This window comes from Lonchura striata, chromosome 29, assembly GCF_050655825.1.
Source record: "Lonchura striata isolate lonStrDom1 chromosome 29, ASM5065582v1, whole genome shotgun sequence".
Lineage (NCBI taxonomy): Eukaryota > Metazoa > Chordata > Aves > Passeriformes > Estrildidae > Lonchura > Lonchura striata.
This window is the reverse complement of record NC_140731.1, coordinates 1,142,791-1,170,637: the sequence shown is the minus strand read 5'-3', so window position 1 is coordinate 1,170,637 and position 27,847 is coordinate 1,142,791. Positions and strand designations below refer to the sequence as shown.

The 27,847-nt window shown below is 51.6% G+C and overlaps 2 protein-coding genes across 4 annotated transcripts; one reads left to right on the top strand and one right to left on the bottom strand.

Annotated features, from left to right (window-relative positions):
* The first annotated feature begins 4,979 nt into the window (after positions 1 to 4,979).
* Positions 4,980 to 7,939, top strand: LOC110478529 (antiviral innate immune response effector IFIT1-like). Its single transcript, XM_021545205.2, has 2 exons — positions 4,980 to 5,117; positions 5,943 to 7,939. Exons 1-2 carry the CDS (start codon positions 5,095 to 5,097, stop codon positions 7,252 to 7,254), a joined length of 1,335 nt encoding a protein of 444 aa, XP_021400880.1. The 5' UTR covers positions 4,980 to 5,094; the 3' UTR covers positions 7,255 to 7,939.
* A 1,312-nt stretch (positions 7,940 to 9,251) lies between these two features.
* Positions 9,252 to 17,185, bottom strand: RACGAP1 (Rac GTPase activating protein 1). 3 transcript variants are annotated; one of them, XM_021545204.3, is made up of 17 exons: positions 17,137 to 17,185; positions 15,635 to 15,723; positions 14,952 to 15,154; positions 14,479 to 14,615; positions 14,208 to 14,277; positions 13,941 to 13,994; positions 13,159 to 13,236; positions 12,943 to 13,060; positions 12,655 to 12,785; positions 12,059 to 12,223; positions 11,584 to 11,679; positions 11,192 to 11,390; positions 10,830 to 10,935; positions 10,446 to 10,578; positions 10,228 to 10,363; positions 9,886 to 9,994; positions 9,252 to 9,597 (listed from the first exon to the last, which is right to left on the bottom strand). In XM_021545204.3, exons 2-17 carry the CDS (start codon positions 15,717 to 15,719, stop codon positions 9,522 to 9,524), a joined length of 1,896 nt encoding a protein of 631 aa, XP_021400879.1. In that variant the 5' UTR covers positions 15,720 to 15,723; positions 17,137 to 17,185; the 3' UTR covers positions 9,252 to 9,521. The 3 variants fall into 3 exon arrangements, with proteins under 3 accessions (XP_021400879.1, XP_085418920.1, XP_085418921.1); XM_085562794.1 differs by lacking the exon at positions 17,137 to 17,185 and adding an exon at positions 16,847 to 16,878; XM_085562795.1 differs by lacking the exon at positions 17,137 to 17,185 and adding an exon at positions 16,220 to 16,575.
* Between the last annotated feature and the right edge of the window lie 10,662 nt (positions 17,186 to 27,847).

Here is a 27,847-nt window from a genome sequence, read left to right as displayed (position 1 = left end):
CCCTTCTGTTCTGCAGGGAAACCACAGACAATTGTCCTCTGTGCAGGGCTTGTCGCAGTCTTGGATACTCTCTGGAGTGATTTTATCCGAAGCGTTTCTTTCTCTTTCTCATGGGCCATATGGAACAGTATCAAAAGCCATAAAACTTTATGTATTTACAGCCTCTCCTGGGAGCACAGCGCTCAGAACATCGTTGTAGATGTAAATTAGCTCAATTATCTTTGCTTGGGATGGTTGGATCTTGCCCAATTACCGTTGCAATTTCTCATTCTCTGTGGCGCTGACAAACAACGCGTTTAAGTGCTTGTTCCACTGTTTTCCCAGTCCCAACACCACATAATTCTCTCTGATCTTCAGCCTCTGTTTTAAGAGAAACCTTTGGCGTTTTTCCTTGACTATTTTCCATCCTCTCTGGGTTAAGGCTCCCTTCTTGGCTTTCTGGCACCTGCTGAGTGTATTTAATCTTACCCAAATTACCTGAAAGTATTCTATGAATTCTAGTGCATCTCTACCCTGTTTTTTCCTTACTGCACTGAGATTTCTCTCCTCTCTCAGTTATAACCCTCATCTGACCCATCACCCTTTGAAGTTTTGACATTTCAGCCTTCTTGGCATCACCCTCCATCAGCTTCTTGTCTGGAGAGCAACTGAGATCCACAGATTCCTTCCACACACAGAAACTCCTCTGTTAATTACCAGTGAGAACTGCTGCTGCTGCAATCTTATCAAATCTGAGCACTGCAATTCTTCATTACGTTTATGCCATGATAGCAGGGCCACATGCCTTTGGACCAGAAATTCTGATTTTCTCTTGTGCTCTGGCTTTCATTAGGTAACAACATTGAAAATCCCATGGATTCTCTTGTATCTTCTCCTGGTGGGGCCTGGTCAGATCATTGATTAATTTCTGGAGTTAACAACAGATTAAAAAAGAGTGGCTTCTCTCTCTGCACCCTGAGCTGAACCATTCCCAGTCCCCTGGAAGGATTGAGCAGGTCCTGGATGTTCCAACCACTGCAAAACCACTCTTGAGGAGTGTCTGAATTCTGGGACTGCTCCAAGCGGAGCTGCAGGAGCCACTTCCAGCGTTTCACACAGAATCCCTGAATTACTCAGGTTGGAAAAGGCCTCTGAGACCAAGCTGTGCCTGATCCCCACCAGAGAACTGAGTACCACATCCACTCATTCCCTGGACACCTCCAGAAGGCCAACCCCTTCCAATGCCTGACCGTCCTTTCCATAAAGAAATTCCTTCTGAATTTTCACTGCCTTTTTTTTTTTTTTTAACTTCCTGAGTTTTTCTCGCTCCCAGGTGGGGTGAAGGTTACAGCCCCTCACAGGGCAGGAGCTGGATCAAAAGGGAGAGTTCACAACTCTGAACATCCCAACCTCTCCCAATGCTCCCCACCAGGGTTTTGCTGTTCTCCCTGCCCCAGATGAGCCCTGAGTGCTCTGGAGCTTCCCAGCCTGGCTGAGCAGCAAATGCTCCGGGTTTATCACCCCATCAGAGCAGTTGGAAGACAGTTGAGTGTCTCTGGGGTGCTGATAACAGGGAAGGCTTTGCTCTGGAAGATAAGCTGCCCTCCCTGAGCAGCCAGGGGAGGCCGTTGGTATCTCAGTGTCTTCCAGCCCCTCCAGACACACCCTGGGTGCTGGGGATGGCGAGGAGTTAACCGAACCCCTCGCTATCATCTGCGCTCTGCTCCCTGGAATCGTTTCTCCCATGCTGATCAAGCCTCTGCAGTGACCTCATTGCCTCACCCGGCTGTAAACAGGCAGGCAAAGCCTCATGGTTTTAGAGATGGATTAAATCAGGAGAGAAAAGCGCTTCGGGAAGGTGTTTGAAATGCACAACAGCTCTGTTTTCTGCTTGAGCAGCTGCCCAGGAGAGAAAAGCATCACAAGCATCCCCTGTCAGGTTTGGGGGGAAAGCAGGAGTGTCTGGAGTGCAGCTATTCCCTGCCAGCTCCAGCCAGAGCTCCCTGTGTCACCCCACAGCAGCAATCCAGGCTCTGGTGGTCACCCAGCTCTCAGGTGTGTGCGATGCAGAAAGTCCAGGCCGCCTTTATCCAGAGGAATCAGTCGATCCAAGCACCTCTACCAGAGTGAGGCAGAACCAGGGTGTGCACAGAGGCTGCACATCCAAAGCGTTTGGAAACAAGGAGAGCAAATGTTGTGGCGAGGCAACAATATTGGTTTCACAGCTTCTGCCTATATTACATAAAAAATATTTTTCTTTTTCATTTTAAATGCTGCCCTTCCCTTGGGTCCTGCTCAGCTCAGAAGGATGAGGACACTCCCCAGGGAGATCTCTAAGGTCCTGCTCTGTTTTCTTCCATGGGAAACCACCTCTTTCCCAAATATAGATATTTTCATCCAAAGGGGAGTGGGGTTGGAATATTGTTAAAAAAGAATCCAGCTGCGAGGCAGAAATCGAAAAGTGGTGCAAAAGCATCGCTCTGTTTCACAGGCTGGGGGAGAACGGCACTGCAAAAACCCAGCAGGGTCATCCGTGGGGAGCCTCTGCCATCTGCTGGCACCGAGTCCCGCAGCAGCACCCGTGCTCAGGAGAGATTGTCAGCAAACAGACAGGAGGGGAAGATGGGCATTTTTGAAGATCCTAAAGCCCTTTTCTAGGAGAAACATTACCTGTTTTGGTCTCATCAAAGATACTGAAGTAATAGAAAGGTTTACAATGGAAGTGACCTAAAAAATCATCCATAGTTCCATGTTCCTGCCATGGTTCCAGCAGACCAGAGTCCTCCAAGCCCCATCCAGCCTGGCCTTGGACACTTGCAGGGATCCAAGGACAGCCGCAGCTTCTCTGGGTGACCTGTGCCAGGCTTTCAGCACCTTGATAGCAAAGGATTCTCTCCTCAAGTTTCCAGGCAGTGGAGACCCCAGGTTTTCAGCCAGGGATTTGTACAAAGCCATGAATTAAACACCTCTGTGAAAGGGTTTAAGGGTTAAAGATTTATAATGTTTATAGTCTGCTTTTCCCACTCTCTCCAGAGAGGTTTGTACTCCCCATGGGAGCAGCGCAGCCAATGTGAGCTGGAAAGGTGCAATAGAAACTGTGACAAACAGAAAACACCTTTTTGTCACCTGTCTTCTTACTCATAGGAGCCTCACCTGAACTTGAATGCCAGTAAGGAAGTTACAGACAATTAAGAGATGTTCAGCCGGGACTCAAACCGTGGCAGGGAAATTCTGCAGCCACACCTCAAAGTATTTTTAGTTCTGGCTTTGGCTACTCAGATGGAGCTTCTTGAAGCTTCCCAACACTGCAGGCACTGTTTGCAGAGCAGCATTTCCAGGTTCTGTCTTTCCTGCTCCATGTTGCAGCTCGCTCTGGTGGTCCAGAGCCCCTTCCCTGTGGCCTAGAATCAGCTGAAGGAACTTTATAACAAGCAGGTGATTTTCTGGACCAATAAACCAGGATTTCCTTTCAAATCAGCTCAAAATCCGTTCAGTGTTATTTGATGTAACAATGTTTTTAAGCCAAGGACTGTTTTCAAACCACCAACAAAAATATTTGTATTATTTTTTCCTCTGCATCTCATTGCAGCTCTTTTGCTTTTCCTTCCCACCATTTATCTTTCACACCAAGCCTTGCCTGTACTTCCTATTTGGCTGCTGGTTGGTAGCTTTCTCATTTGCTGTTATTTTTGACTTCCATCCAAGCTTTGTATGGTATTAATAGATGTTGCACAAAACTGTAATCATCCTCAAACCAGCCCTAATAATAGCAGGAGTAGCCAAGAACTGTTGTCAAGGCCTCAGGGATTTGAGCAGTGAATTTTCTCCTCCATGCTGCCAGTTCTGCCCCAGCCCAGGAAGACAAAACATCTGCCCAGCACCAACTCACACAGCCCCATCCTGGCCACCTCAGGCAAGAGAGAAGCAGCTTGGTCAAGCCCAAATGCACAGAAAGATGCTGAAAGAAGATGCTGATGTGAAGATTCAAGAATTAGATGTTACCCGCTGTCTAATTAATGCTTCAGCCTAATCAAGATAGAGCAATCACTCATTGTTCATCCAGCAGTGCTAACACTAATAGCCAAATTACTCATTTTCTATTAAAGGTTGTCAGCAACAGAAAAAAGTAAACACATGGAATAAAAGCATCTATCCCGCTCCTCCAGCAGTAAATTCTCCTCCTTCCTTTGCGCTGCTGCAGTGACTCATCAGCATCCTGAGGGGGAAATAGTGATGGGCTTTTTCTTCTTTGCTGGGAGGAATATGATTCCAAGGCTGGTGGTTTCTTCCTTCTGTGTCTAGAGTTTACTTGAAGCTACTTTTAAAATGCATTTTCTGCTATTCTCTCCACTGGGATCTTTCTTCCCAGGGCTATAATCCCCCGTTACACCCAGACGTACCACACGTCCTGCATTTTACCTGTATTTTTTCTGTCACTTCCACTGGTTTCTGTCACCTGCCAAAATCTCAATGGTCAGCAATGACTTCCTGGTGAGTTGCTGATATCCCCGGGGCCATCTCCAGCTCAGCTGTCAGCACTTCCTGCTCCTTAGGGAAGGAATTGGGATTTACCTGTGCCTCACACAAAACCGTGCAACTGCAGTTCCCATCCCCTTTTTGCTGGGCAGTTTCTGTGACAGGCTGGTGAGAAACTCCAGCAAGGGCAGATCTAGGCAAGCCCTGGGGACAAAGTCCTGCAGAGTCACAAGGAGCCTTTGGCTCATCGCTGATAATGGTGATGTCATGTTTCCATTCTGATCCTCCATAACCTTATACCAGATATTTGCTAAAAGCTGTGACCCCAAAGTTCTTTTCAGCAGGGACAAGGTCTCCAGGGTGGAGTCCAGCCCCTGCTGCTCTGACCACAGGGTTCCCTTCCTTCCCCAGTGTCATTTTATGAAGGGCAGGTGGTAACTCCAGATAGGAAGAGGACACTTTCATTTTTGGTTTAAACTCCCCCAGTTTCGTTTCATCCTAGATAAGTGGTTTCATGTCACTCCACCCAGGAGAGAACTTTCCTATTTAAGGCTCAGTCCCTAGCTTACAGACTGTCCTGCCCAGGATCTGTTGCTGTGTGGAAAAGGTGCAGCCAAGCCATCATTCCTCAACAGTGAAATGTTGCCTGCAGCAAAACTGAGGTGAGTGCACAGCATTCCTTCTTGTCATAGCTCCCACAACCTCAGCGTGTGGGGGGCACAAGGCTCAGCACAGCATCCTGGCTCAGAACCTCACCACGGTTAAGGCTGGAAAGAGCCTCTGAAAGTCACCTTGTCCAAGGTGCTGCATCCAGACAGCTCTGGAGTCTCTCTGAGGGTGCAGACTGCACAACCTATCCAGGAAAAATGTGCAATGCTTTTCTTCTTCTCACAGTTAAGTTTCCTGATGTCCAGATGGAGCTTCCTGGGCTTGTTTGTGTTCTTGCCCTGGCACTGGGCACCACTAAAAAAGCCTGGCACTTTTTTGTACTCTCCCTTCAAGTATTTCTACAGCTCCAAGGTGCTTCTGAGCCTGCTCTTCTCTAGGCTGAGCAGTAAGCTCTCTCAGCCTTTCCTCTCAGAAGAGACACACCAGTCTAACATCTTCCTTACCTTGTTGGAGGCTCTTTTCTGAACTGTTTCTTCACCCTTCAGCTGAAGACACAACCCCATAGAAGGCGAAGAAGTTTTCACTGTGTGGGTGGGGCTGGCTCTACTGTCCCTTTTTACAACCCGTGCCAGGGCCTTTGCCTTAGGTGAGGGAGCACTGGTGACCCCATTCCTGGCTCTCTGTTCTCCAAGGCTCAAAGAGAGCTCCCTGAGAAATGGGCCGATTGGAACAACCATTTGCAGGTTCTTTAGTAGCCCAAGTGCAAGGGATGTGTTGAGCAACTGGAGAAAGTCTCTCCTCCACCTCCCTTCCTCTCTTCCTGCTCAGGGTGGGCATCCCAGTGTCCACCCTTCAATAACTCAGTGTCCTCTTTGTAGCAAGAAGCAGCTGAAGGAGAAGCTGGATGCCCTTCAGTGTCACTTCACCTGGATGTTGGGTGTTGAATCTCACAGTCCTCAGCATCTCCTGCAGAAGCTGGATGTTGAGATCAAGCATACAGCCCACCAGAACCAGCTGGCCCTCCTGGGGCTCCAGGCATACCTGCACCAACTGAATAACCAGAGCAAGGAAGCTCTGCAGAGCCTCAGAGCTGCTGAGGGACACAAGGAAGAGGAGCAGCTGGCATCTACTGCTGGCTCTTTGGTCATCTATGGGAATTATGCTTGGGTTCATTACCTTCAGGGCTCCTACCAGGAGGCTGAAACCTGCCTGGAACGAGTTCAGCAGCTCTGCCCAACTCCTTGGGATGTGCGGCTGATCCCGCACATCCAGGCCCAGAAGGGCTGGTCCCTCCTGGCTATCAGAGCCCGAAACGGGGAACGGGCAAGAGAGTGCTTCAACATGGCCTTGATGCTTGAACCACAGAACAGATCTTTCCGTACTGGGCTTGCAATGGCTCTTTATTCCTCCTGGAATTCCTCCTGGCAACCTGATACTGAAAGAGAAGTCAGAATCCAGTTGGAAAGAATTGTCAATGAGCAGCCAGATAACTACAAAGCCAAAATATATTTGGCCAGGCTACTTGAACAAGTAGATGGAGAAAGGTCAATTGGCTTGGCCAAAGAATGTGCAGAGAAAAGCTCTGACCCAGAGGTCCTCAAACTATCAGCTTTTTTCTGGATGCCACGGTCGACAGAGCGAGCGCTTGAGATCATCCAGCGAGCCCTGCAGCAGGAGCCAGGTTACCATCTTCTCTACCAGGCCCTGGCCAACTGCTACAAGCAACAGTGGGTTAAAGCAAAGGAGGAAGACAAGGATAAGATACGGCGTAAAGCCATCAAGGACCTCCAGAAAATTGTGAAGACACATCCAGACCTTGACCTTACACTTGCCAAGCTTCAGTTGGCAGAGTTCATTGGTGCAGAAAACCCAGCAAAGGAAAAAGAGATCTACATGGAACTGGAGAGGAAAATCAACACCCTGAGCCTCAGATGCCGTCAAGCCCTGAGTCGCTCCTGGGGAAAGTACTTCCTCTACCGAGAGAGATCCCTGGAGAAGGCAAAAGCCAAGTTCATGGAATGTTACAACATTCCCCTGCAGACAGACCACAGGCAGGACTGTGGGCGCAGGCTGGTGAAGATGGCTGGCATCTACAAGAGCAAGGGTAACACCCAGGCTGCCAGCGCCATCTACCACTTCTTCCAAGAGGCCGACCGGCACTGCCCAAGGAACCTGCTGCACTCGGTTTAGATGATGAGGATCAGCCCACAGAGAGTAGGGCATGACTTTTCCCAAGGCTTGAAGGCCAAAAGGACTGGCTGGCCCTGCAGAGCAGGCCCATCCCTCACGTGGACCTGGTGGTTCGGTCAGCTCCTCACACTGTCCCATTGCTCGGCTGTCAAATCTAGGCCCACTCGTGGGTAACTCAAATGCCCAAGCCTTACACACGATGCTGTGTCCTGCTTCTCCCAGAGGGAATGAAAACAAGAGTGAAGAATTTGTCTTACAGGGTCTGAGCACAATCTTCTGCAGCTGTGGACTTGTGTCTCTCCCTTGGAGCTGCCATTGATCAGAACTGAATGCCAATTAGGGAAATGTGAGAAATCAACTTGTTAATTATAAGAATTCTACCATTTGCAATGAACCAGGTGAATTCTTCCACAAGATCAGTGAGGAGCCATGATGAAGGTGAAGTCCTGTACAGGACACAGATGGTCACTGGCCTGTCCAAATGCATTAAATGATGCTGATTAAGGAGCCCACAGGGGTGATTTTATCTGCATTAATCCTCAGAAGCACACGCATGCCTGTCCCTGCCTGGACATAAACCAGGAGCTTTCTTGTACTGGTTCCCACCAGGAATGACATTTTCATCCCTGTTTCTGCAGCCACACTGAGGCTTTTAAAAATCTTTGATTAATAAATATTTCTCTGTGTGATTTCTCCTTGCTGGTGGTCTTCTTGCAGCCTGAAGCATCCAGAGCATGGAACAAAAAAGATCTACCCTCTCCTCACTCTCCACCCCCCAGACCCTTCCCACTTGGAATTTGTGTCCTTACCTGCAGGCACAGGTGGGCACCCCCCATCTCAAGCACTGCCAGGATCACCTTTGTGCCCAGCAGTACCCAAGTGGGAGTGGCTTCCCCAGATGTCCCCAAACCTACCTGTCCCCACAGAGCAGTGCCTCAGGGACCAGGGCAGATGTCCCTCAGCAGGTCCCACCAACAGTGACCACACATCTGCTCCAGTGAGGAACAGGTAAGGACCTAGTCTGGGAAAAGATGCTCCAAGAAAGGACCAAGTGTGCCCAAAACCAGAATTTGGGTAAGGAGAACACACCTTAGTACCTCTCTCATGTACACCTGGTGTGTCTGAAACACCCAGAAATATCCCCCTGCAAACACTTCACCCCCCAGACCTCACAATCAAGGGGAAAGAGAAACACCCCAGGCAAGCACACCCACCCTAGGCTATTTCACCTCCCAACACAGTGGGGATCAAACCTGTCATCCTCCTTTGTCCCCTGGACCCAGGAGCCACAGGCCAGGGCAGCATCCTGCCCCCAGCAGCAAAGTTGGCTGGGATCAGTCCTTGGGGCAGGAGCTCCTCAGAGAGCAGCCCCTCAGGCTCCAGTGAGGCCACACATGCCTGGGTGAAAATACACGAGTTAAAACCACAACGAGAACACAAACCCATGGGTTGTGTAAAACATCAGAATTTACTTAACTGTTGCACAGTCAGGACATTTTTCCAAAGCTCAATAAAAACAGCCACTTGATAGATTTGTTTGTGTTGCACAGGTGTCTTCACACAGCACTGGGCAAGGTCCCAGGTCCTGACATGGAAAAGTAGGACTCCCACCCCCACTGAACCACCCTCCCTCCCCTCACCAGCACAAGCAGCACTAATTCCTTTGGGCTAGCCAGGAAATCCTTTGGTTTTGCATCTACACCCTCCTCTAGGGAATTCACCCCTTGCAAACACAGGACCAGGAAATGTTCCTTCAGAGGAGCCACAGTCCCTCAGGCAGTTCCTTGAAGAGACTTTGCCCACCAACCCAGTCCAACACTGCCATCCTCAGGATTGCAGCTGCACCACCGGCCAGGTAGGACAGACTGTGCTGATGGAAAGCCTGGATTCTGACAAAGCTCAGACACTGCTGTGCCAAGAACATTCTACAGAGTCCTAAAAACCAACTAACCCTCATTTTGTGACTGCTCTACTTCACACAGGGAGAAAAGCAGATGTTAGTGAAAATGCCAATTCTCTAGAGTTTAATGATTAACACTGAACAAATCCTGCTTGTTACTGTCTTCACCAATATTACATTCAGCACAGCATTAGATAATAAAAATAAATTGCACTATAAAATTCCATTAAAAGTCTCAGTTAAGCTGAAAGATAAAAGGCAAAACATTATTTCATATAAGCTACCAGGGGCCACGGAGACAGCCTGTATTTCTTCTACTGGTGAGTATTGGTGTGCAAATGCCAGGACAAGACCAGCTCCCAGGTCTTCACTTCAGCATAGGAGAGGCAAAGAAGTTACCCTGATGCCCAAGCTGGGTTGTTGACTTGCTTTTGCTCCCAAATCTAATTCAAGATAAACACAAGAATATCAGTTTGGAATTCTGGACACAGAAGATCCAACTCTCCCTTTTCCAGGGAACATTCACCCACCTCCCAAGCAATGTTCCTCTCCCTACACCAGAGGATGTTTGTTACCCAAATCTGCTGCTCCCACAGCACAGATTAAGGGAGGGTTCACTGAGTAGTAAGTGCAGGCTGCCCTCAAAAGTCTCAGTTCTCCTAAAGCACCCAAAACCACCTGCAGTCATTCCAAACACAACATGACAACACCCCCTGGCACTCAGCACTTACTTGGGGGTGGTCTTGCTGAAGGTGGAGCGGACCCTCTGGGACAGGGAGCTGGACGAGGGCGTCTTGGAGAGCTGATGCTCCGGGGTGGTAAGAGGCCCCAGGATGCTCACTGCCAAAAGAGAGCAGCACAGTGTGGGGACAGCTGAAGTTTTCTTTGCTGTACAGGGAACATCAGGCATTCCCTGGCATCTGTGAAAAGCACTAGACAAATCTGGCATTTCTTGGCACACTTTGCTTTCTCCTCTGCCCCCATGAATCGAGGAACGGCTGGCTCCCAGAGCCTCACAGGCTGCTTGGGTTGAGGGTTGTTGTTTTTAGTAACAGAGCAGAAGGCAGGATTACCTTGCACCTCAGGTGTCCGTGGAGTGGAATAGGCGTTGGTGTTCTCAATCACATGTGCTGGGTCAATGTTCTCCTGCTCCACCATCATCAGCTGGCTCCAGTAGTCCATGGGCAGCAGCAGGAGTCGCTCCACAACCTACAGAGACACCTGTGAGCCACTGATCACAGAATTGTGGAATGGTTTGGACTGGAAGAGAGAAAATCAAGGTTTGTCCTACCTTGGGCTGTCGCTTTGTGTCTTGCAGGAGGGTCATGGGGTCAGGATCTGGTACCGCGTGGGCGACTATTGTAGGGCCAAAGACTTTGGCCAAATTGGAGATGTCCATTTTAGTGTCCGGGCTCTGAGCCACCCTGCATCAAAAGAAATTAAGAAAGAATGTAGCTTCCCCCCTTCACTCGTGATACAAGTCCCCTGTCCCACACAAACTTAGCCTCTCAGTTGGTTCCAGTATGAAGACTTCATGCTCACAAGCAGTAACCAGACCCAATTAGAAAAAAAGCACCAGTGAGGTAACCTTCCCCTTTCAGATCACAGAATGGTTTGGGTTAGGAGGGACCTTTGAGATCACCTGGTCCCACACCCCCTGTCCATCAGAATGTACCTCTGCAGGTGGACCATGAGGAAAGCCAAGGTGTCTCTATTGGCCTGAGGAAGTTCTCCAACTGCTTGGTACATAGCAGCGATGCTGTTATCCTCATCCGGGATTTCTAGCAGGAAAAAATAATATTTAGACCTAAGAAAGTGCTCCCAGAAGCTACAATTTTCCCCTCATTGTCACAGCTACCCTGAGATATAAAGAGGCCAGAAACTTCTCAAGTGTGCTAATAATCTTGTATCCTGCCCAACTAGGACTCAGGCACAAGGGCTCCACAGAGCACCAAGGCCTGCTGGTTCCCTTGACAGCAAAACCACAACCACTGAGCCTCAGGAAAGAGCTGGAGATGTCACGCAGCAGTTCCTCACCTGCAGCTTCCATGAAAGTCTTGTTTAACCGGAAGGTGAGAAGGGGCTCTTTCAGGCTGCGCAGGAAGTCCTTGAGAAGGCTGCAGATGGCGTGGATATCATCCACTTTACTGAGCAAAGGAATGTTCTTTGCTCTGAGAAACTTCTCCTTCAGTTCCCTCACAGTCTTGTCACAGCCAGAGATGCGGTAAATACCTGTCTGTTGGCACAAAGCTTGGCTCAGAGGAGGAGGTCAATTGGTTTTCTTCCATCCTCACCTTCTCCCCACACCGAGTCACCCACTAAGCAGCACAATGCACACCATAAATAAGGGATATTTGGGTTAACAATTTGCTTCCCTAACACCACGACCCATTTCATTAATACTGTTTCACACCTCATTTTCTTCTTACCTCATGCAGCCCTCGTTGCTCAATCTCATTAACACAGTGCACAATGATGGAAGGGATCATTGGAGGAGTAGAAGGGACAAAATCCATCAAGGTGCCCTAAAAGGCAGAAGGGACAGTAAAAAAAAAGATGGATTCAGTCACCAATACATGGAAAATACTCCCTCAGGAATTCACAGCAAGATCTATGGCCTCAAAACAAGAATTGTGCTCTTCTAAGGACTGATGAAGAAACATCACATCCATCAGCACAACGCTGCCCAGAGCTGCCACCTTCCCCACTCAACGCCCTCCTACCATTACACCCCTAACACCCCCTCCCTGCTTGTGCAACGATGCATTAGCAAGCTCATTTGCATGTCATTATGCAGCTCTGAGCAACAGGAGCTTCGCTGGGAAGGCATTCTTGGAGCTGAGCAAGTCCCAAGCCGGGGTGGCCCCTCTGGTAGCCAGCCCCAAGCCCGGGGCACAGACCCACCTCCCCAATGCGGACTGGAGTGCCCGTCAGCGTGGGGATGCAGGGCAGGGGGCAGCGCTCCCGGCACTCGGGGTGAGCCACCACCCGGCAGTCTCTGCACTTCAGAGAGATCTTCCCAAACTTGACTCTCTTCCCACAAGGAACACACGATTCTGGCTTGATAACCTGGAGATCCAGAGAACACAGAGAGAGATTAATTCCTCCTGAGTTCCTACACTGCACTAAACTGGGTAACATGCAGGTAACTGGTACTGGTCATGTTGACCTGAGACTAATCACAGAATCATGGAATAGCCTGAATTGGAAGAGAGGCACAGAGGTCATCCAGTGCAGCTCCTGGCCATGCATAGACACCCCAACAATCCCACCCCTGTGCATCCCTGGGAGCGTTGTCCAAACTCTCCTGGAGCTCTGGCAGCCCTGGGGCTGTGCCTGTTCCCTGTTGGGCCTGTTCAGTGCACAACCTCCACTCTGGGAGAAGAAACTTTTTCCAATATCCAACCTAAACCTCCTTTGATACAGCTGGCAGCCTCTTATCATACACATTTCAAGAAGGAAGGAGATGCTTTTCTAAGCTCCTCCTGCTGTAGACCCACCGTTTTTGAAACAAAGTCGTGCAGTCTCACTCCCCCGTTGTGCTGTGGGGTGCTGGAGCCATCAGTGTCCAGCTTGGACTCCAGCTGCTTACTGCCTATGCTGGACTCACTGTTCCAGGGCTGCAGAGGACCTGGAAGACACAAGAGGAAGAGGCTGGAATCACCCTCTGCCCCCAGACACATGAGCATCATAAATTAGAAGCAGTTCCCAGGTCCTGGCAGGAATAACAAACATTTCAGGATAACCTGTGTAGATGTGTCAGGACAGGACAGGGATGTTACACCTACCACTCTTCCTCCGGCTCCTCCGAGGGTAAGGCATTGTCTGGATGGTAGAAATGGCTTCAATTGGGCCACCATCGTTGGGGACCATCACAGTGGTCTTTGCTACTATGGATTCATTAGCCTGGAATGACAAATACACCAGTGACAGAACTGCTGTGGCCCCGGAAAGAGGCAGGAACTGTGACCAGGTGTACACGAAGCCAGCTGTGACCACCATACCTGGTCTGCTGTGTTGCTGATAGATCTGGATTTCTTCTGAGGAGCTGGGGGGCCTTCAGCAAACTGCCTGGAAGAGCGCTGAAAAGAGAGCACATTCTTTTCTCAAAGCAGGAATGCTGTTCACTTGGCATTACACTGGCCCAGGATGGCTAGAAGGACTGAACACTTCATGCATCTGTGGTGTGTGCTGACAAGTCCTTCAGGGGTACTGCTTCATGGCAACCTTGGAGGTGCCAGAAGAATTAGTGAAACTCTTTCAAATAATTTTCCTAGCCAGCTTCATCATTCAGATCAGAAAAAAAAGAAACTGGACCTAAGGAAGGAGGACAAAAAAGCCCCAACAAACCCATGAACTACACACAAAAAAAACCAGCAATTAAGCAAGTCCCAGACTCTTCCCAGCTCCACTAGGTGATGGTTTCATGCTCTTTCTCACCTGTATCTTCTGCAGATTAAAGCAGAATGAGCACAAGCTCCTTTACAAAATAGAAAAATGTAGCTTCCTACACCATTTTCCCCTAATCTGGGAGCTGTTAATAATCTCCGAGTGTTTTCTTGCAAACCCCAGACTGTAACAGCACAGGATATACTAAACTCCACTTATTTTCAGTAAACAAATGACTTCAGACCTAAATTTCAATCTAAACCCCCACAGTAGGAGCACAAGGTCTGTTTTCAGTGGCTCAGAGGTCACTACAGGTGGCTGTGAGGTGACAGATGGTGGCATTGTGGCAGCCAGGGGGAACAATGGAAACTATGTGACAGGAACAATTGAACAATACCCGCTTCTCTCGCCTCTTCAGCCTGACAGCTTTCACCACCGAAGAATCCCAGTCCTGGGGGAAAGACACAGCATTGGTTAATGGTAAATACCACACAGCCCCTGGCCAGGGCTTTCATCAAACTTTAGCCAACAGCAGGCTCGGAAATGCAAATCAGCTCAGCCAGGTTAATATCCCAGTAATCTAAACACAAAGGGTCTCTGGAGATCAACCCCCTCCCCTCGGGCTTTACAGGGGAGGAGAACTTGAGAAATGGAGTTACATTACCAGTGAGTCATCGCTCTTGTCAAAGCTGATGTCTGACAGAATTGAGCCAGATTCATCTATTGTAGACAGCCTAAAAAAACACAAATTAGAAGAAGCTTGTATCAGTTTGGCTTTCAGTCAGTCACGGTTCCAGAACAATCCCACTGACTCAGAAGAGCCGTATTTTAAAGTGGAACAAAAAGGGAAACTGCTGACATGGGTGCAGGATGTGTCACAGGGGCCGACAGCTGGATTGATGCCTGACACTTCAGATGAAATGCTGTTTCCCTACCTTTTGTTGCCTGCACTTCCCACTGAAGCCTGTGGCCTGTTCAGGAAGGCGAGGACAGACTTCTGCTCCTCGCTGAGCTGGATGCTGCCGGAGGCATCACACATGAGCAGCTCCCGAATCAGCTGGATTTGCCTCTCCTTCAAACAAAGATAATATCAGCAGCTGGATACACCGTGTTTAATTACTGTAAGACCCGACCCAGCGCTTGAGATAGCCGAGATAAGCTCTCAGAACTTGTGTCAATGGACTGCTAATGGCTGCAGACAGGTAATGGCAGCTAGGTTCCATCAGCAGCCAGTCTCCTTTCCCAGATCAAAGCAGCAGGCTGCTCCGAGGAGCCGAGCCAATTCCTTGCTTTTTAGTTTTCCTTTCCTCCCCATGGGTGCCAGTCCTTATTTGCCACTGATCAGTGCAGTTTAATCGCCTTGTCTCCACACTCTCAAGAGCTGAGGGGTAACACAGGAATTACTCACCAGCTTCTCACAGTCCATTTCAGCTTTTTGCCTCCTTTTGATCTCCACGTCCACCTGATTGCGGGCATGTTTCAGTTTCACGTCCAGGGCACTGCGTTCAGCTTCTGTCTTCATGAGGCGATCTTTGCACCTGCTGAGCTCCTCCTCTATTTTCTGCCATTTCCTCCGGTTCTCCTCAAAGTTCTTGGCTAACTGAATAAACTCTGAGGAGAAAGCACATGAAGCCTTAGCTGGGCAAGCAGAGGAGCAGCTAACAGCAGCTTCACAAAGAATCCCTGGATTCCTGAGGTTGGAAAAGACCCAATCCCCACCTTGTCACCCAGCCCACAGCACCACGTCCAGCCATTCCTTGGACACCTCCAGGGATGTGTCCAAACCTCCCTGGGCAGACCCCTCCAATCCCCAACTGGCTTTTCCAGGAAGACATTCTTCCTCCTGCTCCCAACTGAGGCATGGAGAAGCCAGCCACACAAGAGATGGCCATGAGCTCTTCCATTTCTCATTTTTTTCTTCCTTTCAGCACCACCCAGAAGAGCTGGAACACAGGACAAAGCCAGTTTGCTACAAGCAGAACGTGACCCTGCATGGAAATTCAGCTGGGACTTGATGTTTCTCCACAAAGGAAGAGCCCAGATCAGTCTGGTTTTAGCATCTTCAGCAGATTCTTCAGGGACAAAACTCACGGCATTCGTTTCCTTCGCTCAGAAGCTCGGCCTGGCGCGTGAGATGCTCGTACAGACCCCGCAGGTTCACCATGGCAATCTCCATCCTCCTGCCAAAAAAACACAGCTGAACAAGCAGCTCAACCCTTCCCTCCCACCTCCGAGCAGAAACCAGCCCAAAGGAAAGAGAACCAGCCTCAGAGTTACTGGTTGTAATGCTTTCAGGCGGGTTTGAGAAGCTGCACAAACAAAATTCATGTTTTATGGAGATATATGCATCTACTTTTTCTCATTGGGAATGAAAATCTACAGCCCTCCACGGTTTATGGATAACAGAGCCTTGGAGAGAGGCAGATCTGCCCACCTTAGTGCTTCCACTGTCCCGCGGCACAGCAGAGACACTCACAACCCAAGGCAAGATGAGGGATCCCAAGTCCTTCCCTTCAGAAAGGTTACAGAACACAGCCCATGCCCTGCCCACAAATAACTTGGTACTATCTAGGCCACTAAAAACCTGCAAGTTTTCAGCACTTTGTAAGATAAAAATAGGAGCAACATTCCGGGGAATTTTAATACAGTTTTATATTTAGCTGCATTTTAACTTACAGCTCCTCCTGCAAATAGCTGTTAAAATTCAACCAGTCAGCACATTTCTCCCAAACAGCAGCAACAACGGCATAAACAGAGGCAGCGAAGGGGAAAGTCTCCAGCTCAGCAAGACAGAAATGATTTCACAAATGAGAGAGGAGCAGGCAGGGCACCAGGGGCTGGGAAATGAGCGAGTGCTGGAAGGCTTGGGAGAGGTGCAGGGCACATAAACCTGCCAGCACAGAAGGCTTTGGGGTACCTGTTCCACAGGTACAGACTTCACAGGGGCATCAACACCTCGATACTTTAATAGGTGCAATACGAGGCGAGAGGAAAAGCTCTGCCCCCGTCGTGCGAACGCACAGCGCGGGGCACGCCCAGCTCGGTGCCTCAATTACCAGCACCAGCATCACCATCATCACCAGCATCACCATCACCACCATCACCGCGACCCCCGAGGCCGCAGGGACGGGAGCAGCCCGGCCCGTACAGCGCCCTCCGAGCCGGGCGGCCGGGGCTGCGACAGCGCCGGGATGGAAGGGCCTGGGCGGGCCCGGGATCCTTCCCCCCAGGGCCCCCCTCAGCCTTCAGGATGCCCCGCAGTCCCCTCAGCCCCGGTTCCTCCGAGCCGGTCCCCGCACTCACCCGAGCCCCTCAGGCTCCCCCGAGCCCCCGGTTCCTCCGAGCCGGTCCCCGCACTCACCCGAGCCCCTCAGGCTCCCCCGAGCCCCCGGTTCCTCCCAGCCGGTCCCCGCACTCACCCGAGTCCCTCAGGCTCCCCCGAGCCCCCGGTTCCTCCCAGCCGGTCCCCGCACTCACCCGAGCCCCTCAGGCTCCCCCGAGCCCCCGGTTCCTCCCAGCCGGTCCCCGCACTCACCCGAGCCCCTCAGGCTCCCCCGAGCCCCCGGTTCCTCCCAGCCGGTCCCCGCACTCACCCGAGCCCCTCAGGCTCCCCTCAGGCTCCGGCGCCCGGGCCGCGGCTCCGGCCCCAGCGGCGCGCGCAGCCCCAACGGCCCCGCGCTCCGGTTTGAATCCGCGCCGCCAGCCAATCGCCGCGCGCCCCGGCTCCCCCCGTCCCCTCCCCCTGCCTCTCGTTGGCTGCGCTCAGTGGGCTCCTTGAAGCCAGCCCGGTGCCATGTCTGCTGAGGGCGCGGTCTGCCTGCCCGGCGGGGCGCGGCTGCCCGCGCGCTGAAGCCGCCCAGGTGCCATATTTTGTGATGGCGGATGGTGCCAGCGCTCGTTGCTTAGCAACGGGGACGCCGGGAGGGCCCGGGACCCTCAGGCCTGGGCCTGCTCCGTGCCCACCGCTCCAGAGGGGCTGTTCGGGGCAGGAAAAGCCCTTCTCAGGCCAAACCGGGTTGTTATTTCCAGCAAAGCCACGGGCGCAGGGCTCGTGTGGGCCTGAGCGCCCCGTGCTGGTTCTGCAAAGGGTCAGGGCAAGGGGCTGGGTGCAGCGGGAGAACGTTGAAATTCACCGTGAGGCTGTTTATGGGGTGCTGTCACTTGAGAAATACAATGCTTTGCCTGCTCCTCGTCTCCAAACTTTGATTTGAGTAACAGCCGGCAACTTGCGCCAAAGGCAAAACCCATTTCAAGCCACGTATGACTCTTCCCTGTGCAGGCGTTTAATATGCAAACAGATAAAACCCAAACCCAACAATTACACAAAGGGAATTCACATAATCATAAAATAACAACGTGCTTTAATCTTTTAAATCTGAAACAAAACAGCGGGTAATTGAAGAATGGATATTAGCAATTAGAAAGCGGAACTAAATGCTGAAAATTGCGCAGTGGAAAAGGGAGTTTGTAAAGCAGATTGCTCTCATCATCCAGCTGCTTTGTTGGAACTGCTTTATTTAGGGTATATAGTTTGTTTTAACTTAATAATAATTAATTTGTAATAGATTGTAAAAAGCCTTAGGATCTTTGGGAAAGTAAATGTTACTGAGGCTTCCTTGAAGAAGAGAGCCAAAATTATCCACATTTATAGGGGAACTGAGGCCTAGAAGAGACACAACTCATCCTCAGAGCCAATGGCCAAGCGAGAGAAAGGTCCTGACCTTGACGTATTAACTTTTAGTCCAGGAAATCACCCAAAATCCCAATTTGCCCCTGAAGTTGGAGGTTGACAGTTACACCTGGCTCTGTGCAGGTACATCCCCCCAATTGTGATGAGGCTCGGCTGCTTCAGCCCCGAGTCTCCTGCAGCTCCTGCCTGTAATTAAATCTTCACAGCTAAGATGCCTCTATTGGCAGATTGTATTTATAGGCAGGCGAGTTGTTTTAGTGTCGTTCTGAAGAGTTAAGGAGGCTTTTTGCTCATAAGCAAATTCTGTTCTCTTTCAAATCGTCATCCGCAATCTCGTGCCAATAAAAAAAAAAAAGCACATTATTTTAGATTATTGCCCCCGCGGTGCTTGTTGTGCGTTACTGCAGTAGGTGCTGGGCTTGTGTTACACAAATTGCATTTCTTCCATATGTGTTCCACCATCGTCCTCCCTCTGAATCGGGAGGGCAGCAGGATCTGAGCACCCCAAAAAGCTTCTCAGAACTGCCCCAACCTGTGCTGTGGACCTGGCAAATGGGCCCCTGCTCTCAGGCCCAGGCTCTAAAACCATTGTGGAGTTTCTTTCCTCCTCCTTGGTTGATGAATGATGAGAGCACAGAGATCAGCAGCACCTTTCCTTTGGAGCTTTATTCCACAGGAGAAGAAAGGCAGAAGGACTGAGGGCCTTTTCAGGAGCTGCTTTATGGCAAAGTAATTATATTCTCTTTTTGTTTGTGTCAGGAAGAGGGGGGGAGAAGCCTTGAAATGTCTCATCTGGGAAACCGTTAATAGAATTTATGCTAATTTGATGATTCCGGCGATTACTGGCGGAAGCACTTCACATTCTCAGGCAGCAGAAATTCTCCTCCAGCTCCTCCCTCAGCCTCGCTGGGTTGCTCTTCAGCCCTTTCTCCTCCAGCCACCCCAGACCCTTCTCTGGGCAACACCGGCTGAGCCCGGAATGTGACCCTGGGATGAGACCCCAGGATGTCACCAGGATTGGTGCTGATGCCAGTGGCATTCCCTGGTGACCCCATTCCTCAATTTTTGGGGAAAATGGAAGGAAACCTGCCCCAGTGCCTCGCAGTGTGCGCAAAGAGCAAAGCCAAACCTCTCCCTGCCAGCCTCATCCTCTGGTGAAGCTTTGCAAACACCGATTGCTCTGCCCAGCTCCTGTAATTAACTCTGCAATTGCAAACCCATTTGTGCAGCTTTGTGCACAGGGGAAACCTTTATTAAGTTCCTTTTAATCCAAAACCAGTTAGACCACGATGGTCTTCATAAACAGTCATTCAAAAAATAAAAAGGCAGGGGGAAGCGAGGGGAATGAGAAACTTTAAGACAGCAACCTTTCTCCAGGGAAAAAAAATGGGGGGAAATTATCTTAGGTGCATTTCTCTTGGTTCATTCATACAGCAGGGGTGTTAAAAAGGAGTTGTTCAGTAGTGTGAGGAAAAAATCCATCAGGCTGGGCAGGGGGGGCAGTTGGAGTTTAGCCAGAGGGAGATGGACCTTTTAGAGAATTAATTTCTGATTTCTCCTGGCTGGCCAGAGCCAGAGGCCGGCAGATGGCATCAGGCTCATGTGCTGGGTGGGAGCTGCAGGGCCTCGGCCATCCCTCAGCTGGGCAAAATGTGGCCAGAGCATCACCCACGGGGGCTGGCAGGAGGGGAATGAGGAGCCCATGGGGTTTGTAACGAGGGGATAAAGGAGCCCATGGGGTCTGTGGGGAGGGGGATGATGAGACCATGGGGTCTGTGAGGAGGGGGAAAAAGGGGCTCTGGTTTTGCCATCAGTCCAGCAACAAACCAGGTTCATCTGTGATGTCCCACCTGAGAGAACCCGGGATGTTTCTTTCATCAACTTTGGGGTGAAGATCACTTGGATGGGATGAGCCAAACCCACCGGTGCATTAATGCCAGCAGAGAAGCCACGGCCTTACCCTGAACTCCTTAAAAAACAAAGGGAGTCTCTATTGCCTTCATCTGGCTTTTAATGAATGACCTCTTGTCGCCGGGAGCTGCGTGCGGTGACAAAGGACCTCTGTGGGCCGATATTTATGATTTCATTTAAGCCGGGGAGTAAGCTAAGGGAGAGGGCTGGGAAATAAAAGCTGAGCTGATGGTTCTGTCTTTAAACTCAAGGGATCTTTATCTAGTTTTTGTATTAATACAGTTGTCATCTCTTAAATATTTGAGCGACTCACAGCCATGAACGCTCCCACGCCGGAGGGACTCATTGACTCCGGCTCTCCCAAGCCCACACCCTCCTCTGGACCCAAATGCTGGGAGCAGGGAAGGGTTTGCATTTTCTCAGTGCCCCCCAAACCCTACCCACACATGAAGCCTGCTGTGAGTGCCCACGACCTGCTTGTGGGGGGCCCCGGGCTCCAACACCCCTCCCCACACCAGCGACTTGCCAACACTGATAAATTTTTGCCTTTTCCTTCGGCAGGCCTTGGTGGAGGATTAAACAGCTGGGAGTCGGGAGTGAGAGCGTGTCCCCTCTCCTTTGCCATGCAAACAGAGAAAATTAATCTTCCAGCTTCCTCTGATATTTGGGCTGAATTACAAGCTGGGAGCGGAGATAAAGCGCGGGCGAAGGAAGGCACAGGTACAGCGGAGCCAGGCTGCTGGCACAGGCCTTTGTCCATGCAGATAACGCTCCCCTCCTGGAGTCATGCATAATTCACCAGCCTGCCTCCCTGTCCTGGTCATCCCTCCCTCCTCTTGCTCGCTCTGTTCTCCCTGAGCAGCTGGAAGCTCCATGTCCGAGCGAGCCATCGTGTGTTTGTGTGCAGAGACACATCAAATCTCCCTGACAGCATGGGTCTTGTTGGGACAAAGGTAAAGGGACCTTGTGCCCTCTGCCTGGAGGCTGATGGAGCTGTGGGTGACACCTGTGCTGGCATGGGACACTGGTGTCACCCTGCAGTCACACCTGCAATCCATCCAAGGCACAGCAGCACGCCCGCTCCTGCCAGGGCCGGGGCTGTGTTTGAGATGCCCATCACATCCCAGCTGTGCTAACCACACTATCTCCCTAAATCCCTCCACGTTACACTTGGAGAGAGGTTACATCCTCCGGGATACCTGGCCCAGCATTAACAGACACCAACTGCATTTTATTTGGTCGATCATCCGGAGGCTCTTGACAGAACTGTGCCACACAGAGCGGGAAAGCCATGGAGGTTTTCCACAGCCACCAGGAGTTCCTCTCCCAGAACAAAACAAGAACAACCTCGGTCACTCCCAGCCAAACAGCAAACAAACACACACACACACACACACCTGCTTAATGATTTTTGCTTTGTAAACCAAAGCGGTGCCATGAGTTTAATAACCACTGCTTGGGAGTAATTGGGGCGATTATTGTATGGCCCAGGGGGAAAATTGCAGCTTGTTATCTCCAGGGAGTAGCATTAGGATCCAGCAGATAATCAGACCGTTATTTGTTGCACTTCAGAATGACATTTCTCATGGATTTAAAAACGATAGTGATCAAGGCATGTTGTCAGAGCCACTGCCAAACTGCAGAGTCCAGAGACCTGGAAGCTAAATAGCACCTGGAGCTGCCTGGGACAGCTGCTCTTCCAGCAGGAATAACAGACTTATGTGCCACATTGAGCTCAAAGGCATCCAGACCTCAGCAACACTCGTCTCTTCTTTACTTTGAGATTCTCATAAGAGAGACAACACTCAGGATGAGGATGCAAAGGGAGGATATCAGCTCTAGCATGCCACCAACCAGATCTATACTCATACTCGGGTTTCTGTGAGACCTTCCCTCCTGTTTCTCCCTCTCCACCCCAATCAATGGCCTCTGCCTGTGCCCTCACCTCCAGCAGCACTGAAATTTGAGGCTTGGGCAGGAGCTGCAGCATCATTGCTGTTTTCTGCATGGTCCTGCAGAGACAGCAGCGCTGGGCACCTTCCCTGTGCCACGACCCCATCGGTGACACATCTTCCTAAGATATTTGTGCACCCCCAACAGCAGCAGCTTTTAGCCCCTCAAGGGTTTCTGAGCTGGGGGAGGCACTTCCAGCAGAGACACAGCGGTGACACAGTTCCCAGTGACATGGTCCCAACAGCTCCTGGCACCCCACACCGTGCTCACCCAGCTCCCACGTGCAAAGTGGGTTTTTAGCAAGGCTAAACCCTGCCAGAACCCCTGGCACACTCTCTTTTGTATGTTTGCTGAACAGGAGCATCCCCAAATCCTGGCTTGGGCTCTGCTCCCAGGGATGGGCTCACAGATGACACGGCAGCACCTCAGTCCCAACATGACGCCAGCGACGAGGATCCTGCCAGGCCTGGAGAGCTGAGCCAAGGCAGCTCCGCTATTGATCCCCGATCAATGACAGCTCAAGGCCTGGAAATGACAGCGCCTTTCCCCATCCTCAGCTCCCAGCCCAGGCTGGAGGCTCACACAGAGGTTTAGCAATAATCCGAGGCAGCAGTGGGGATGGGAAGAGCCTCTTGCAGCAGGTGGGTTGTTCAACAAATTGGACACATAACGAGACAAAAGGCACAGAGGAAGGAGATCTGGTGGGACCGGACCTTTATCTCTGGCACGCTGGCCGCCAAATCTTTGTGCAATATTTATCAAGGGTGAGCGGACAGGAGAATTGGCAGTCGATGCATAAGTGAGGAATTAAAGCCACTGCCATCCTTATCTCCCCGGCAGAGCAGCGAGGGGAAGGGTGGGCGGGAGCTGCGAGCCAGCCCAGGGCAATCGACTTTGAAACCATTTGTGGATTTAACGAGTCCAAACTTTATTAGCTCAGCTGAAGGGGAGCAGAGCAGAGGCACCAAGAGGGCAAACCAGCACATCCACATCCTCGGGCTGCCTGAGCTGAGCGCTGCCTCCGGGCAGGCATTTCCACTGGAAAGTCTCTTGTGTCACTGATCAGACATTGCACGGCTGGGGGACAGGGCAGAGCCGCCCCAGAGGCTCCAGGTAATGGGTCTGTGGTCTTTCAAGCCGAGTTAAAATTCACTTTTAAACAGAGGAGCTGCTGCACTTTCTCTCCTAGTTTCTCTCAGCAGTGAGACAAGGGCAGACCATGCTCTGCCCTCGGGATAGTCACGTTTTGCACGGTCAGAGGCGCAGCTAGTGGGGAGAGCAGACACTCCTCGGCACTTCCAGCCACCCTGTGCATCTGCCCCAGGAGACACAGCCGGGAAAAGCACAGGGGAAGGGATGATAGAGCCCCCATAACCACAGAGCTCCAAGCCAGTCCATCGAGGGGGTTTGTGCACGAGCCATCCCCAGGGAGGGCAGCTCAGCCCCCGGCCGGGGGCTGCGGATGGCGAGCAAAGGGCTGCTCCATTGCCAGCATCCCCTGGGAATCCCCAGTGATCGCATAACGGCTGTAATTAACTCGATTATTGGCTTTTCTTTTGCTGAGACTGCACGTTCAAGATGGGCTCCATCTGCTCCTTGCATGGGCCTGGCTGCCACGGGAGGGGACAAAGCCCCTCCTTCCAGAGAAATGTGTCATTTCTGCCGACAGGGGACAAGGACAAGGCCATGCTGGGGGGCAGCAGCAGCCCCTGGACAATGGCTGTGGGTCCAGCTGCCCAACTCCCCCAGCCCTTTCACCGCACACCAAACTCTGCCAGCCAGCCTTGTCCCCCTGGGCACCCACCAGCCCCAGAGCCGGCTCCGCCGGGGCCATCAGCTGCGGTAAATTGTTTAAGGGGATTTGCATCTCTCTGTTTAATTTCTCTTCGATGCAAATAAAAGCCCAGGAAGCCAAGTGGGAGATGCTGGACTGCCGAGTACCGGGTGGCTGCTGGGAGGAAGATGCGCCGTTCTCTGTGCCGGGAGCATCCAGGGCCACATTCCCCCCCTGCGCCACACGATCCCTCCTGCAGAAATGGGACACGAGCACCGAGAAGCATCAACGCCAGAGTCATTCCCAGCTACAGCCCTTTCCAGGCAGGCTCCCCCTTTGGCCCTGCCGTGGTTCTCATAAATCCTCCCCAGGTTATTCCAGCTGCTGTCACGGAGCAGTGGCAGCAAATCTGAGCCGAGCTGGGAGCGGCGCACGTGGCGCTCGCGGGTCCCCCAGCACCCATCTGCACCGCCTTTGTCTCCGCAGCCTTTGAGCCGCTCTTCCCCTCCCCTCTGCTGCAAAGAAACGCATTAGTTGCAACATTGCTTTAATTTGTTTGCCAGCTTTCGGAGATGGAGAGGCTCCTACTCCCATCGGTGCCGTTTGAGGATGCCGGCAGCGTTAACCCTTTGGCTCCCACACCGCCGAGCTGCTGGAGCGGCTCTGGCACACCCGAGACACGCGAGCTGCCTCCCCCAACCCCGCTCTGCAGCCGACCTGGCACTTCCCAGATGGAGGGATCCATTTCTCCTTCCAGCTACCCTCAGCATTTCCGTAATGAGATGAGTTTTGTTGTGACCACAACCAGTGTCAGAGGGAATAAGAGACAAAGCGATCCAGATGGAGTCTAAGGCAGTGACAAGGGCATGAGGACAAACAGCCACCAGCAAAGCCAGGGCAGCACGGGTGGAGAAATGGTGTGGGACGACTGGGGCAGCACGGGGGGACAGGCTGGATCCACACCCGGGGGGGGCTGGGGGCTCCCGTTGTCCTGTGCCACACACGGCACATCCCCGAATCTCACCTGTGCACACACACCTGAGTGCCATGACCTGCTCCTGGCCTGGGCCTTCAGCAAGGTGCCTTTGGACACAGCTCTGGGAACACCGGCGGGGACCAACAGGGGTGTTTCTGCTCAGGTAGCTCCAAACCAGCTTCTGATACAGATATCAGAGCAGGAAGAGAGCAAGGAGCCAGGAGGGGTGGCCTTGGGCAGCACTGGCAGGGCCACTGGCAACCGCGCAGATCCCTGCTTGACCCAGCGTCCTGTGGAATGGGTTTGTTTGATCTCTGCCCCACACTTCCACGTTCAGGTCCCATCCAGCCTGAGCATCTTCAGCCCCTTCAGTCCAGGGCAGCCGCCCCAGGTCTCTGTATGTCACAGGGAACACTTTCTCTGGACACTGGGTGAAACCAGTGGGAACGGCAGGAGCCACCCAAGGGGGAATTTGTGCACAGGGGAAGCGTTTCAGGACAGTGGTTGAGAAGGAGCCGGTGGTTTTGCATTGCCTCATGCTAATTGCTCGAGCTAATGAAGCCACACACCCATCTCCGTGATTTTCCACAGGGTTTCCATCTGCCTTTGGTTTTTAAGGTGCTGCCCACAATTCCGGAAAGATGCGGCTGATCGATTGCGAAATTCCGGGATGGAAAAAGAGTGAAAACAATTCTGAAGTGGCTGCAAAAAACACACTTAACCCCAAATCAGGTGAGGGGCACCCAGATGCAAGGGTGACAAGAAGCAAGAGGAGGAATTCCCAGCTATCCAGCCCCAGGTGTGTAATGCTGGTGCAACACAGACACAGCGTTATGGCTCTTGCTCAGGCTGCTGGTGAGGAGGTGTTCCTGCCCTCCCACAGGATACCACCCCCAGGGAGTTTGCTGCCTGGCTCTTGGGGATGGTTCCTGCTGCCAAAACCCCAGGAGAGCCCAAACCACCTTCCCCATGGCTTTGTGCCTCCACTCTGCACTGCAAGGTGCACGGTTGTTAAGCAGTTCAACCTCCTTTTCATCCCAAGCGCAGTTCTGAAGGTTTAAATAGAAAGATATCAAAATAAAAGATAATTGTTGAGAAAGATGAATAGGGGGAGAAAAAACCCCATCAGCACGGAGGAACTCTTGTCTAATTTCTCACCCACGCAGAGCACAGCGATATTAGTGCCTTCGACTCTGGTTCGTAAAAGCTTTCATGGCTTTATTACCAGCTCCCCGAACAGCTTGTCCTTTTAATAAGCCAAGGCCTCCAGATAGCAGATCTGCCCATGGGAGATCCCATCAGGACGTGGTTAATCCAGGCAGAAACAGCACGAAGCATCATCACACTCACCTGACTAAGGAAGCCCTTGTGTGAGGCAGGAAAAGGTTAAAACCCACCCCAAAAAGCAGGGGGAGAGAGGAGGCAGAGCTGAACCTCCTTTGTGGTGGGTTAACCTGTGCTGCCGGGTGTCCTCGCCTTCTCCATCAGCCCTGCTCTCCACAGCCGCTGGCACTGGCGATGGAGGCCTTTAATTATCCAAACTGCTGCCCCTCACAAAATTAAATGCTGCCGAGGATGACTCAGTGTTTAATGGACTGGCTGCTCCTCACGCCGGGAGAGCCAAGCGGGTGCAAGCGAGAGCACGGCACAACACGGCATAAATCACCCGGAGACACCGCTCACGGGGCCCGCTGACCCTGCGCCTCGGAGCAGCCGCTGCTGGGTTTAAACACTTGTTTTCATTCAGGATAACCCCGGGGGGAACTCCTGGGAGCAGCAGCTCCGGGTGTTGCAGCTCCATCCTCCAGCCAGGCTGGCTGTGACCCTTCCCCAGCTGCCACCACGTGGATGCGCTTGATTCAGAAATCCCACGGATTCACCAAGCTGGCTGTGCTGGCTTCTCTGTTCCCAGGATTTCCACGTGGTGGTTTCCTTTGGAAAGGTCTCAGCAATGGTCAGATGTGGTTTTGAAGGCAAGCAGGTGCCAGAGGATGTGATGCAAGGCTTGTCTCTGCCTTTGCTCGCCCGCCCAGGGTGGCACCATGCTCGGGGCCAGCCCAAGCCAGCATGGCAAGAAGCAGCTCTGTTAACAGCCTCGTTAGTCTCACCAAGATGCTGAGGCTGTGGCTTCCAGCAGATAATTAACAATGTGCTCATGAATTAGGAAACCCTGGACCTCTACCAGGATCTCTGTGGAGGCAACGGAGCCGCTCGTGGTTCAGAGCTGGAGCAAAGCTGATGCCTCGAGGAGCAGCACAAAGCAAAGGGAATGGCCAGCAGGGACTGGCAGAGCCTTCTTTGCCCATCTCTAATGGCAAGACCAGCTTTTCTCCAGGTACCCAACACCTGGAGCTGGCAAACAGGAGAAATTTCTCCGTGGAAAATGTTGTCAAGTGCTGGCACAGGCTGTCCTGAGCAGCGGTGGAGGCACCATTCCTGGAGGGATTTGAGACACGTAGATGTGGTGCTTGAGGACAGTGTGGTGGCCTTGGCAGTGCTGGGGCAACAGTCAGAGGATGATCTTGGGAGTGTTTTCCATTTAAAGGATTCTGTGCAGATGCAAGAGTCCCTAATGCTGGAGCTGCCCCACCAAGGAGAAAGGCACCCGTAAGAAGTCCTAATAAGGCCCCACGGTGCCTCATTTGAATACAATTTACTGTCGCTAATGATGCTGATGGTTATTTCCCCAAGCTAGGAAGTATTTGGCCCCAAAATGGGCTCCTGGAAGCAATTTCAGAGGCAGTCTGTAATGCTGGAGCTGATGGAAGCAATTTGCAACCCATTAGCAGAGATCGGCTGTGAAGATATTTTACACATCACTCAGTCCAGGTTTGAGGGGGATGGAATTTTCCCCCCCCCTTTGGAATTTTTTGTCCTGGATGGGGTGAACACCTGAAGCGCTGCCTCTGCAGCCCCAGCAGCTTTGCCAGGTGCCAATGGTGACTTCTGAATTAAATCTCTTAAATACACAAATACAGTCCCGGACTGCTGGACCAGGCA